At 37.0% G+C, this 12,898-nt stretch overlaps 1 protein-coding gene across 4 annotated transcripts in view; it reads right to left on the reverse strand.

Annotated features, from left to right (window-relative positions):
* Window positions 1-1,396: 1,396 nt before the first annotated feature.
* Window positions 1,397-12,898, reverse strand: part of LOC133648545 (phosphatidate phosphatase LPIN1-like) — a 37,230-nt gene continuing 25,728 nt past the window's right edge. For 3 of the 4 annotated variants that reach the window (XM_062044738.1, XM_062044740.1, XM_062044741.1), the window contains exons 14-20: window positions 6,861-7,002; window positions 6,623-6,771; window positions 3,447-3,533; window positions 3,211-3,363; window positions 2,770-2,884; window positions 2,435-2,538; window positions 1,398-2,367 (exon numbers count right to left, since the gene is read on the reverse strand). In XM_062044738.1, the coding sequence (XP_061900722.1) occupies window positions 2,193-2,367; window positions 2,435-2,538; window positions 2,770-2,884; window positions 3,211-3,363; window positions 3,447-3,533; window positions 6,623-6,771; window positions 6,861-7,002 (925 nt within the window). In that variant the 3' untranslated portion in view covers window positions 1,398-2,192. Of the gene's footprint in view, window positions 2,368-2,434; window positions 2,539-2,769; window positions 2,885-3,210; window positions 3,364-3,446; window positions 3,534-6,622; window positions 6,772-6,860; window positions 7,003-12,898 lie in introns of all 4 variants that reach the window. The other variant, XM_062044739.1, reaches the window with a different exon arrangement.

The following is a 12,898-nucleotide window of genomic DNA, read 5'->3' on the forward strand; positions in this document are numbered from 1 at the left end:
TTTGAAAACTGGATGCCGTGTCCTCCGGACCTAAGAGGAAAAACCATCCGGACTGTTATAGGCGCAAAGTTCAAAAGCCAGCATCTGTGATGGTATGGGGGTGTATTAGTGCCCAAGGTATGGGTAACTTACACACCTGTGAAGGCCCCATTAATGCTGAAAGGTACATACGGGTTTTGGAGCAACATATGTTGCCATCCAAGCAATGTATTTTTCATGGACGCCCCTGCTTATTTCAGCAAGACAATGCCAAGCCACATTCTGCACGTGTTACAACAGCATGGCTTCGTAGTAAAAGAGTGCGGGTACCAAACTGGCCTGCCTGTAGTCCAGACCTGTCTCTCATTGAAAATGTGTGGCGCATTATGAAGCGTAAAATACCACAACAGAGACCCCGGACTGTTGAACAACTTAAGCTGTACATCAAGCAAGAATGGGAAAGAATTCCATCTGAAAAGCTTCAGAAATTGTTCTCCTCGGTTCCCAAACATTTACTGAGTGTTGTTAAAAGGAAAGGCCATGTAACACAGTGGTAAAAATGCCCCTGTGCCAACGTTTTTGCAATGTGTTGCTGCCATTAAAAAATTTCAGTTAATGATTATTTGCAAAAACAAATTAAGTTTCTCAGTTCGAACATTAAATATCTTGTCTTTGCAGTCTATTCAATTGAATATAAGATGAAAAGGATTTGCAAATCATTGTATTCTGTTTTTATTTACGATTTACACAACGTGCCAACTTCACTGGTTTTGGGTTTTGTATGTTAACATGCCTTGTAATCTTTGAGTGCTGTGTGTTTCTGGAGAATTGTTCTCAGTTTGTGATTTGTCCTTTTCTTGCCAACACTTCTTGTCCTTTTGATGCTGTTGTGCTGTCTTAGTCCTCTCTCCCAACACCATATATCTATTTCCATCCATCCATCCATTTTCTACCGCTTGTCCCTTTCGGGGTCGCGGGGGGTGCAGGAGCCTATCTCAGCTGCACACGGGCGGTAGGCGGGGTACACCCTGGACAAGTCGCCACCTCATCACAGGGCCAACACAGATAGACAGACAACATTCACACTCACATTCACACACTAGGGCCATTTTTTTAGTGTTGCATTTCAATTAGCAAAATGTTATTCTTTGGGACACAAATTATAGTGCCTCACAAATTACTACCTACTCAGCAAAAACTCAATCCAACGTATGATTCGACTAGGAAAAAAAGGAAAAAAATCTGATTTAAAAATAACATCTGTAAATAAAAATTTCAGTTCAAAAGTTTTTGATGCAACAAAATAGGTTAATATGTATTTATTACCACTGCACTATACAGTAGGCTACTGCGACCAAAACCCACAAGACATTCCCTCTGTAGTGACATTAAATCCAATGTAATTGTTCAGTGAGACAATTTATTTGACTTTGATTACGCTATTTGGTCTAAACTAGAAATTGTACTATTCAGGCAAATATATGAAAACAATTTCAGTATATATGAAAACAATTTCAGTACATTTCAACTCTTTCACAGAAAGAATACACACATTTTGAAGCATATATATATATATATATATATATATATATATATATATATATATATATATATATATAAGTATATATATACTAAATACACACATCATCTGGCAGATTATAATGATAGCAGCATTTGCTACAAAAAGCTAATTTTGTTTAATTTAGAAACACTGCACTGTGTTTTTGATTGATGGATGCTGCTTTTTTTGTAACAGTCACATACCAGCTGAAGGCTACTTGCAATACAACTGAGGTGAGCTTATTAAAAATATTGCAAGTAACATGAAAAAGCATTTAATGCCATGCTACATTCAAAAACATTGTGCATATTATAACAGTATAACAATAAATAGTCACTTTAAAAAATGTGCTTCACATTATTCTGATATTTTTCTATTGATTATTACACACATATAGCACTTACATATGCATACATATACCATCTCCTGAAATTCGATGATTACACACATATACTACCTGCATTTGCATACCTATACTATTTCCCTAACAAATGGATACTGTATATTTGGCACCAAGTTTAGCTCCTCTACTAAAAATAAAGGCTCACTTCATTTCAAATGTGCTCAATAAAGCTGCCCTAAATAAATTATTACTGGTGCGTCCACTAAGACAGTCATATTTTGGAGAACAGTGCTCTTTGTTGCATCATTGTCAGCTGCCGGGGATGGGGGTACATGGAGGTGTAGTTCCCTGACGCTCCACCAGGGGAAGCTGCTCCCTCCAGTATGTGAAGTGGCTGTAGGTGTCCGGGCAGGGAAAGTCCAAGGATGAGGCTCGCATCTTTAGAGGGAACATGTGGTCCACCACCTCGCACAGCCGTACATACCTGGAGATGAATAACAGTCAATAAAAGTATGTTGTTGTTTTAAGCAATTTTAGCAAAGTGGACGCACGATGAGATGTTGGTCTTGGCGTGTTCCTGCACCAGCTCTCCTTTGGGGTTCACCGTGAAGATCCTGTTCAGTGGCACGCCGACTTCCTTGTACGAGAACACGTCCTGACAACATGGATGGGCAGTGTGATGATAACCACAAAACAGGAAACAGAACGTTAATGCCACGTGGGGAAGCGGGACAGGATGGTAACATTTTATTAGCGGTTAGTCAGCTTCTTGTCGCACATTTATGGCAGTTAAAATGATTAATTATGAGGAGAAATCGAACAAATCAGAGCTAAATCGAGTTCCATTGTAGCAATAAAGTGTGTATGTATGTGTGTGTGTGTTTACCGTTGGCCTGTTGCCAAACGCTGCGTAGAACGGCTGTGAGTTCGGGTAGAAGAGGTTCTTGATATCGTTTAGACATTCCACCTTGAACTTCTCGGGCTTCTTCTCGATAACCTCCCTGTTAAAAATACACACACAAATTACATATCCTATTTTGTTTCTCCTTTCGGAGTAGTGGACACATGTGAAAAAGTGCAATATATTAATCTGTACAGTAATCTATTTATTTATTTATATATATTTATATTATGTATATATTATTTATATATATATTTATTTATTTATATGTGCACCTTATTGCTTTTTTATCCTGCACTACCATGAGCTTATGTAACGAAATTTCGTTCTTATCTGTGCTGTAAAGTTCAAATTTTAATGACAATAAAAAGGAAGTCTAAGTCTAAGTCTAAGTCTAGTGTTTAGGTGTGTGTGTGTGTGTCAGACCTGTGCAAGGCTGAAAAGAGGCTGCTGGGGCTCAGAAGCACCGGCCCCACAGGCAGCATGGTGCCCCTCTCATTGACCCAGTGCAGGTAGCCCCGCGTCATGTCCGCCATGCCGATAGCGCGAGCTGAACAGTACAGGAACTTGTAGCCGTTCCTTGGTGGAGAAATGAGGACGATGATGATGAGACACTAAAAAAATACCAGTTCTTTAATGTCCAGTAGTGATGGTGTGCTTACTGGCTGACTTTATGGTAGAGCTGTGCAATGCCCTGGTGGGTCCAGTCTTTACCCAGGGTGGGCAGGATGTGACCTAGCGTGTCCGACCTGGAAGCAAACACAGAAATGTTCCAAACTGTTACATTTAAGACTAAGAAAAAAGAGGGTGGGTGAAAAGATCTTAAACCTTGATCGGCATCTGTTCATCTAGCTCTGCATGCATTTTCAAATGTTGCTACTATGCAATATATTTGTGATATAAGCATAAATGACAGTGTTGTCAAAGACAACCTGCATTAGAGTACTGTATGTGGGACATTCTAACCAATCAGGGCCATCACGAAATAAACGTTTTTTTTTGTTATTGAAGAAAGTCTCTGATTGTATCTTTGATAAATACAACTTAAAAGATTGGGGGAAAAGCATGTTTTGCCTGTCACTGCTTCCTAAAAGTAGACTTCACCATGAAAAATAATAATTTATTTATTTATTTATATTATGTAATATTCTGTACATATTTGTGTTACACCATCAACGCCAACTATACTTTATTTTTCTTCAAAAAGCAAAGCAATTTAATTAAAACTAGATTAAGGAATTGCGTGTGAATGCTCCAATGCTGAAGTTGAACTGAAATGCTGACAGAATGTGGAATGAATGTAAGAATAGTTTGAATGTTGGAATGGTTTGAATGTTGAAGAGTTTGAATTTCCAGGAAAACCGTAATTTGGTTTGGAACTTGGGAAACTGTTAGTTTGAATGTCCAGGATAAGAGGATTTGTGTTAATGTTGGAATGGTTTGAATAGGTTGAAATATATGGGAATTTTGCAACTTGAAAAAATGTCCCATTCATTTCGATGGGAACTTCCTGGAAATTTGCGAATTTTGGGAAAAGAGGGATTTTTTGGAAAATGATTAGGAGCATGAATGTCCTGAATGAGCTAAATTGGTTGGTGTTGGAATTGTTTAAGTCTGTCAAGAAATGTTGAAGTAGGAAATGGTATTAGGGAATTTTGGAAAAATCTAGAATTTTTTTGAGAATGGTAACAAACTTGAATGGTCTGAATGAGTTGAAATGGTTGGTGTTGGAATTTTTCAAATCGGTCGAGAAATGTTGAAGTAGTAACATGTTGAATTGAGAAATGGTATTACGGAATTCCTGGAATTTCGGGATAATTGCGAATTTAAAAAAAAAAAAAACTTTGTTTTTTTGTCCTAACTAGGAGGAATGTTTTGACGGTGGAACGGTTGAAATGCGTTGAAAAATGTGGAAGGAAGGGTGGAAATAGGGCTTTGGAAAACCAGGAATTCTGGAAAATCCTGGATTTTTTTTTTAACTTGGAAAAATAATAGTTTGAATTTCCAGAATGGTGGAATGTGTTGAAGGTGGTATGGTATGAATAGGTTGAAAAATGTGGAAATGGTGGAAGTTTGAAAAATGGCCAATTCATTTTGAATGGGAAAAATGCCTCGGAAAACCTGGAATTCTGTGAAATCTGGGAATTTTTGGAATTTGTCAAGGGAAAGCCCGCGATTCCCGAATTGGCTGAACAGTTTGAAGAAGAAGTTTAAGTTGAAGAATAAATAGATGCATTTTGTGAATGCTTTGGAGCAGTCACACAATGAACTGGATAGTGCTGTCACTCAGTCCTACTAATCACATTAACCCATGTGAATAATGTGGACTATTTCACCAGTCACATGGTCTACAGGAAGTTGCATCATTCACATCCTTTCATGGGAAGCCGAAAGAAAATCAACTTTTTAGTATATTTAGTCCCGCCAGTATTTTGTGGACGGTTTTTGTGATTGTTGCGGCCTAAATTGTCTGAATTTGGAGCAGCTTTTTCAGGAAGTTGCAAAGTTTTGAGGCTTATTTTTATTAAATAACATTGAATCAACATGTGATTTTATGAATGTTTTATCAATGTTTTAGGTGTTCCTTGTAACCTTAACCTAAAAAAAGCACAAGATTTCAACAACAATTGGAAAACAAATACTGTACTATATAGATGTTTTACCCGTTTAATACTGCACAGGCTTTACAGTAGACAGTAAAAGCACATCCTCAACTCATTGTCAAATTATTGTACTATTTTAACACATTAAAAGTTTAACTAATAAAAGTGACACATTTACACCTGCACATTAATAGCATTTGTGAACTGTTGAGAGCAATCTATAGCTGTAATTATTGCTGGTAAATGAGAGATTATCATCACACTTCAACATATCTGTCATGCACAGTATTGCAAATGAAAATATGTTCCTAATTACCTTACCCTGGATAAACAAAGGTTAAATAAACATATAAATACATGTAAACTAGGAAGTCAGGATGCTGTGGTGTTACTAAATGTTTATATACTACATTACCCTGAAAGCTTAGCGCTATCGACGGACCGGAAGTAATTCTGAGATATGCGGGAGGATGACAATCGTGCCATTTCAGCAATCGACAGTTGATATATTGTTACATGTAGCTGTTCCTGCTTTATCTACACAAGAAACAAACATAAGTTATGATTAGACAGTTGACGTGCGCAAAACTTGATTGGGAAAATGACGCTGATTGACTAAAGCTGCGAGGCCTCACATAATTCGGGGGCACTGGTTGAGTTTGCGTAAATTGGCGTATTTGGCGCAAACACTAATAGTGTTACCTAAATAATTTTTTCATTGTAATTTTTTTATTTTGAAAAATACTATTTTTTGCTGGATCCCTGTCAACAATCCATTGGCATAAATAATGCGTGCCTTTATTTCTATGTCATGTATTTTTGCTGATTTAATGCAAGTAAACTCACTCCTGTTACTTTCCATGCTGTTACTCAAAATGAGTCATCTTCTGCTTAGGAAATTTCCACAAAAATTAAATAAAGTTGCCTGAGACGGGCCGATACACATTTTGAGGAGTTCAATGTGTGTTATGAGATTTAGAGCTTATAAAAACAAAGGTTTATGTTGAACGAGTTACAACAAGCAAATGGCACCAATGACAGTATGGTCCATTGACAGTATGTATATATAATAATAATTATACAGGGCCCTAATAATAATAATAATAATGGGTTATACTTATATTGTATATCTAGAAAAACACTACTGTATATAAATGGATACAAAATTATTACAGTAGTTAGTTTGGTGCAAATCAAGATAAAGGCGCAAACTAAATAGTAAACATGGGACGCACCTAGTGATGGTTCCGTCAATGTCGGAAATAATAATCTTGTCATCCCAGTTCCAGAGGTAGACGGTTCCCTGACAGCGACATGTTCCCTGGTACTGGGTCGTCACACTGAACACCACGTCGTTAGGACCGTCTTGCAGCTGGAGTGAAATCTGTACATTTGTGTGTGACACAGACAGAAATATGAAATATTATGAAAGCCGGAAAATGCAAAAACGGTGTCAGTCCGCAGAGTTCTCACCAACTGTTCTGATGTCAAGCGAAGCGTTTTCTTATACGACGTGTGTCCTGTGGTGACGCAGGGCTCTGATTGGACGCTTGTAAAAGTGTGTTTGGCCGCCCTGTGCTCTTCATCACTGGAGGATGACTCTTCTTTAAGTCTGCTGTCAAACGTGTCAGAAAAGTTGGTTTAAGGCAGTGATTCTCAAATAGTGGAGGGGGTCCTGATAAAGCCTTAGGAGGTCCGTGAGGGGGCTGGGAACTACTTTATTCTTGCTTGAACAATACACAAGCTTCCAGCTAGATGGCAGTAGGGCCCAAGGTAATCAACAGGGTAACCAGGAAATATATCCATATTGATACACATAGTCCCTGGATTTATCGTGAATATGGTAGGCAAGATATATATATGTATATATATATAAATATATATATATATACACATACATATATATATATATATATATATACACTACCGTTCAAAAGTTTGGGGTCACATTGAAATGTCCTTATTTTTGAAGGAAAAGCACTGTACTTTTCAATGAAGATAACTTTAAACTAGTCTTAACTTTAAAGAAATACACTCTATACATTGCTAATGTGGTAAATGACTATTCTAGCTGCAAATGTCTGGTTTTTGGTGCAATATCTACATAGGTGTATAGAGGCCCATTTCCAGCAACTATCACTCCAGTGTTCTAATGGTACAATGTGTTTGCTCATTGGCTCAGAAGGCTAATTGATGATTAGAAAACCCTTGTGCAATCATGTTCACACATCTGAAAACAGTTTAGCTCGTTACAGAAGCTACAAAACTGACCTTCCTTTGAGCAGATTGAGTTTCTGGAGCATCACATTTCTGGGGTCAATTAAACGCTCAAAATGTCCAGAAAAATAGAACTTTCATTTGAAACTCGACAGTCTATTCTTGTTCTTAGAAATGAAGGCTATTCCACAAAATTGTTTGGGTGACCCCAAACTTTTGAACGGTAGTATATATATATATATATATATATATATATATATATATATATATATATATATATATATATATATATATATATATATATATATACATACAGTGTATATATATAATTTCCTCAAGTAGAATAATATCAATATTTGTTAGGACTGGGCAGTTAATCAAATTTTGATTTTGATTTTGATTATGGCTTCTTATGATTATGAAATTATACTAAGACGGTCACTTGAAACAACGACTAAACTACGAACTTAAAACTAGCAAAAACAATCCATACACCCACAACACATCTCATCTGCTTGTGTTGTTGTGAACGACATCATGGATGTAAGATGAATGTACAAACAGTAACCTGAGAGGCGCTCTCTTTTTACTTGTCAAGCTGGGAACAACAGCACAGCACACTTCCCCCCCTTCACAATAATAGCGTGGCATTTTTGTCATTGCACCCCTGCTTTTCCTTGTTTTTGTGCTTGCTCTCCTTTATGTTTTGTCTTTCTCTCCATGGCGCCAGGGGAGCTTACAGCGCGCCTGAAATCGATCACCACTAGGCTTCTTAAGCTGATTGCATCCACATGGTGGTGTTGGAGCTTTCTCTGTTGAGCCTCATGCCTGCTCCTGGTCTAGTTCTGTATTTCCTGTTTACTTTCTAGTGAGTATTAGAAAATGATACTCTTCCTTGCCTCCCTCTAGGCACCTTTGTTTTGCACTTTGTTTTTGACTATTTTTTCCGTGGCACAGGCTACGCCCTCCTGTACCATTGTTTTTTGCATCTCCTCCCGAGCTCTGGATTAAAGCTTCCTGTAATCCGTGCTGTCATCTCCTCTTTGCTCCTGGGCGTAACCTAACAAATAGCACAGCACGCCACATCCAGTCTAACTGCGCTAACGAAATAAAGGTTTCAAAAAAAGTACCTTGCACAAGCATAATGTACTTAAAGCACTTATTGATACAAATACAAAATGATTATGCTTTGACCTAAAATACTGGTCAAAATTGTCCAAAGATGTATTGCACCAATAAATGTGAGGATTTTTGCATTTATTTACCAAACATTTTATTTTACATATTAAGCACACACTCTACTGAATTAAACTTGACACATATGGATAAATACCTAGTTCTCAGAGGGAACTTGAATGACTGTCTGTCCCCTCGGGGGTACGTGACAGAAAATAATTGAGAACCACTGGTTTAAAGGACGACATTAGAGGCCTACTGAAAGCCACTACTACCGACCACGCAGTCTGATAGTTTATATATCAATGATGAAATCTTAACATTGCAACACATGCCAATACGGCCGGGTTAACTTATAAAGTGCAATTTTAAATTTCCCGCTAAACTTCCGGTTCGAAACGCCTCTGAGGGTTGACGTATGCGCGTGACGTCAATCATTGAAACGGAAGTATTCGGACACCATTGAAGTCAATACGAAATAGCTCTGTTTTCTTCTCATTATTCCACAGTATTCTGGACATCTGTGTTGGTGAATCTGTTGCAATTTGTTCATTGCATTATGGAGAAAGAAGCTGAGCAAGCAAAGAAGAAAGTTGTCGGTGCGAAGTGTCTATTTTGCGAGGGAAGTCAGCAACAACACGTACACAGCCGGCGCTTCTTTGTTTACATTCCCGAAAGATGCAGTCAAGATGGAAGAACTAGGACAACTTTGATTTGGATACACAGTTGCGATAACGTGAGTACACAGCTGCGCTTCCAAACATTTGATCGCTTGCTATAACTAGCTCGAGCTAGTAGCTAGGAGCTAGGAGCTAGCATTAGGATTAATTTGTGGCATATTAAATATAAGCCTGGTTGTGTTGTGGCTAATAGAGTATATATATGTCTTGTGTTTATTTATTGTTGTAGTCATTCCCAGCTGAATATCAGGTCCCACCCACGCGCTTCCAAACATTTGATTGCTTGCCCGTACGTGCGTGTCATGTACGTAACTTTGATTAAATATATAAGCTTTATGAACCTTGGGTTAGGTGAATGGTTGTTTGGGCTGAGTGAGTGTGTGTGTTATGCAGGTGTTTGAATTGTATTGGCGGGTTATATATACGGGATCCCGTCCATATTACCCGCTCGAGCTATAACTAGCTCGAGCTAGTAGCTAGTAGCTAGGGGCTAGGAGCTAGCATAACAAACACCTAGGTGTTTTTATGCGGGATTAATTTGTGGCATATTAAATATAAGCCTGGTTGTGTTGTGGCTAATAGAGTATATATATGTCTTGTGTTTATTTACTGTTGTAGTCATTCCCAGCTGAAAATCAGGTACCGTGAGTATGCAGCCTTGGCTGCTAAACATTTGATAACTTGACCGTATGTGCGCGTCACGTACGTAACTTTTTAAAAATATATAAGCTTTATGAACCTTGGGTTAGGTGAACGGTCTTTTGGGCTGAGTGAGTGTGTGTGTTGTGCAGGTGTTTGAATTGTATTGGCGGGTTATATATACAGGATCCCGTCCATATTACCCGCTCGAGCTATAACTAGCTCGAGCTAGTAGCTAGGAGCTAGCATAACAAACACCTAGGTGTTTTTATGCGGGATTAATTTGTGGCATATTAAATATAAGCCTGGTTGTGTTGTGGCTAATAGAGTATATATATGTCTTGTGTTTATTTACTGTTGTATTCATTTCCAGCTGAATATCAGGTCACCCCCGGCTCTCACAGCATCTTCAACTCCCCACTAGTCCTTCACTTGCACTTTCCTCATTTAAAAATATTTCATCCTCGCTCAAATTAATGGGGAAATCGTCGCTTTCTCGGTCCGAATCTCTCTCACTTCATGCGGCCATCATTGTAAACAATAGGAAACTTTGCGTATATGTTCAATTGACTACGTCACGCTACTTCCGGTAGGGGCAAGCCTTTTTTTATCAGATACCAAAAGTTGCGATCTTTATCGTCGTTGTTCTATACTAAATCCTTTCAGCAAAAATATGGCAATATCGCGAAATGATCAAGTATGACACATAGAATAGATCTGCTATCCCCGTTTAAATAAAAAAAATTCATTTCAGTAGGCCTTTAGCATGTAATTGTGTGTCTACGACCAAAAACCCCCCAAAAAACCCAGGCTTCGCTACACATCTTAAAACAAAGCCTGGAGCTATGCCAACAATTCGTCTGTACGTATAATTGTTTTTCTTCTTCGCTGAATGTCTAACCTAGCATGATGTCGCTGTTAAAATACTATAGCTATTCTACCGTTGAAAACGTTTGTGTCCTTTTGTTCCACTACTCAGTGTTATGTTGTTTATGATATATGATATTTCTATTATGTTGTACAAATGCAGAGTTACACAGTATATGTAAAAAGTGGCTCTCCTTAGAGACACACACTCTAAACCAGTGGTTCTCTTTTTTCACAAAGTACCACCTCAGAAAACCCTTGGCTCTCCAAGTACCACCATAATGACCAACATTAAAATACAGCAGCGAAATAGGCCTAAACGTTCATTAAAAACAAGGAAGAGGTTTTATTTAACAAGTATATTTAATACTTAAATATACTTGTAACTTTCTTTCTTTCTTTCTTTCTTTTAGTTTATTTCGAACATGAACACATTTACATCATAATACATCACACAATTTCATATCATTTCATTTACATCATGCCCGAAAAGGAGTAGGAAGAAGCAAAGCTTATTTAATCCTACCCCTTTCCCACTTCAAAGCATTTACAATTATATAAAATCATTTACTGACCTTTTTATATAATAAAATAACATCTATGAATTAGTATATACAACAGTTTGTAATATGTAATTAATTAATTCAGTCATTATTAACATACTGAGATGAAGAATATTTTCAATAAGGTTGGAAGTTTTTCTCATAATTCTTCTTCTTTGTACTTTGTAAGCACTATTAATTTAAACAACCTCTTAAACTGGATCATGTCAGTACAATTTTTAACTTCTTTACTTAATCCATTCCATAATTTAATTCCACATACTGTTATGCTAAAAGTTTTAAGTGTTGTACATGCATATAAATGTTTTAAATTATTTTTTCCTCTAAGGTTATATTTCTCCTCTTTAGTTGAGAAGAAATGTTGTACATTCTTTGGTAGCAGGTTATAGATTGCTTTGTACATCATTTTAGCTGTTTGCAATTTTACCAAATCACCAAACTTTAATATTTTTGACTTAATAAATAAAGGGTTTGTATGTTCTCTATATCCAACATTATGTATTATTCTAACTGATCTTTTTTGTAACATGGTTAACGAATGTAGCGCACATTTGTAGTTATTTCCCCATATTTCTGCACAATAACTCAGATATGGTAACACTAGTGAGCAGTAGAGAATATGAAGGGATTTTTGGCCCAGGACGTGTTTTATTTTATTCATTATTGAAATGTTTTTTGCTACCTTATGTTGTATGTTTTGTATATGAGATTTCCAGTTCATTTTATCATCTATTAATACTCCCAAAAATCTGGTTTCTTTTACCCTTTCGATGTCTACTCCGTCTATTTGTATTTGCGTATGATGCTCTTTCCTACTATTACCAAATAGCATTATTTTAGTTTTACTGAGATTCAAAGATAGTCTGTTTTTGTCAATCCATCTTTTTAATTTGTTCATTTCTTCTGTTATTATTTGTATTATCTTCTGTGTGTTCTCTCCTGAACAGAAAGCAGTTGTATCATCTGCAAATAAAACTAACTTTAAGTCCTTTGTAACTTTACAAAAGTCGTTTATATAAAGATGAAACAATTTTGGTCCCAGTATTGATCCCTACTTTTACACACAGTTTGAACAGCAACACTGTGTTTGAATATTTACTTAAGTGATTATTTGGCGTACCACTAGATGGAGCCCGCGTACCACTAGTGCAAGGGTGTCAAACTAATTTTAGCTCAGGAGCCGCACGGAGGAAAATCTGTGCACACGCGGGCCGGACTATTAAAATCATGGCAATAAAACTAAAAAATAAAGACAACTTCAGATTGTTTTCTTTGTCGTACTTTGGCCAAAAATAGAACAAGCACTTTCTGAAAATATTACAATAAAAATATAGAAAAAAATACTGGCAGTGGTAAAGTTTAGATCCAT

This window comes from Entelurus aequoreus, linkage group LG04, assembly GCF_033978785.1.
Source record: "Entelurus aequoreus isolate RoL-2023_Sb linkage group LG04, RoL_Eaeq_v1.1, whole genome shotgun sequence".
NCBI lineage: Eukaryota > Metazoa > Chordata > Actinopteri > Syngnathiformes > Syngnathidae > Entelurus > Entelurus aequoreus.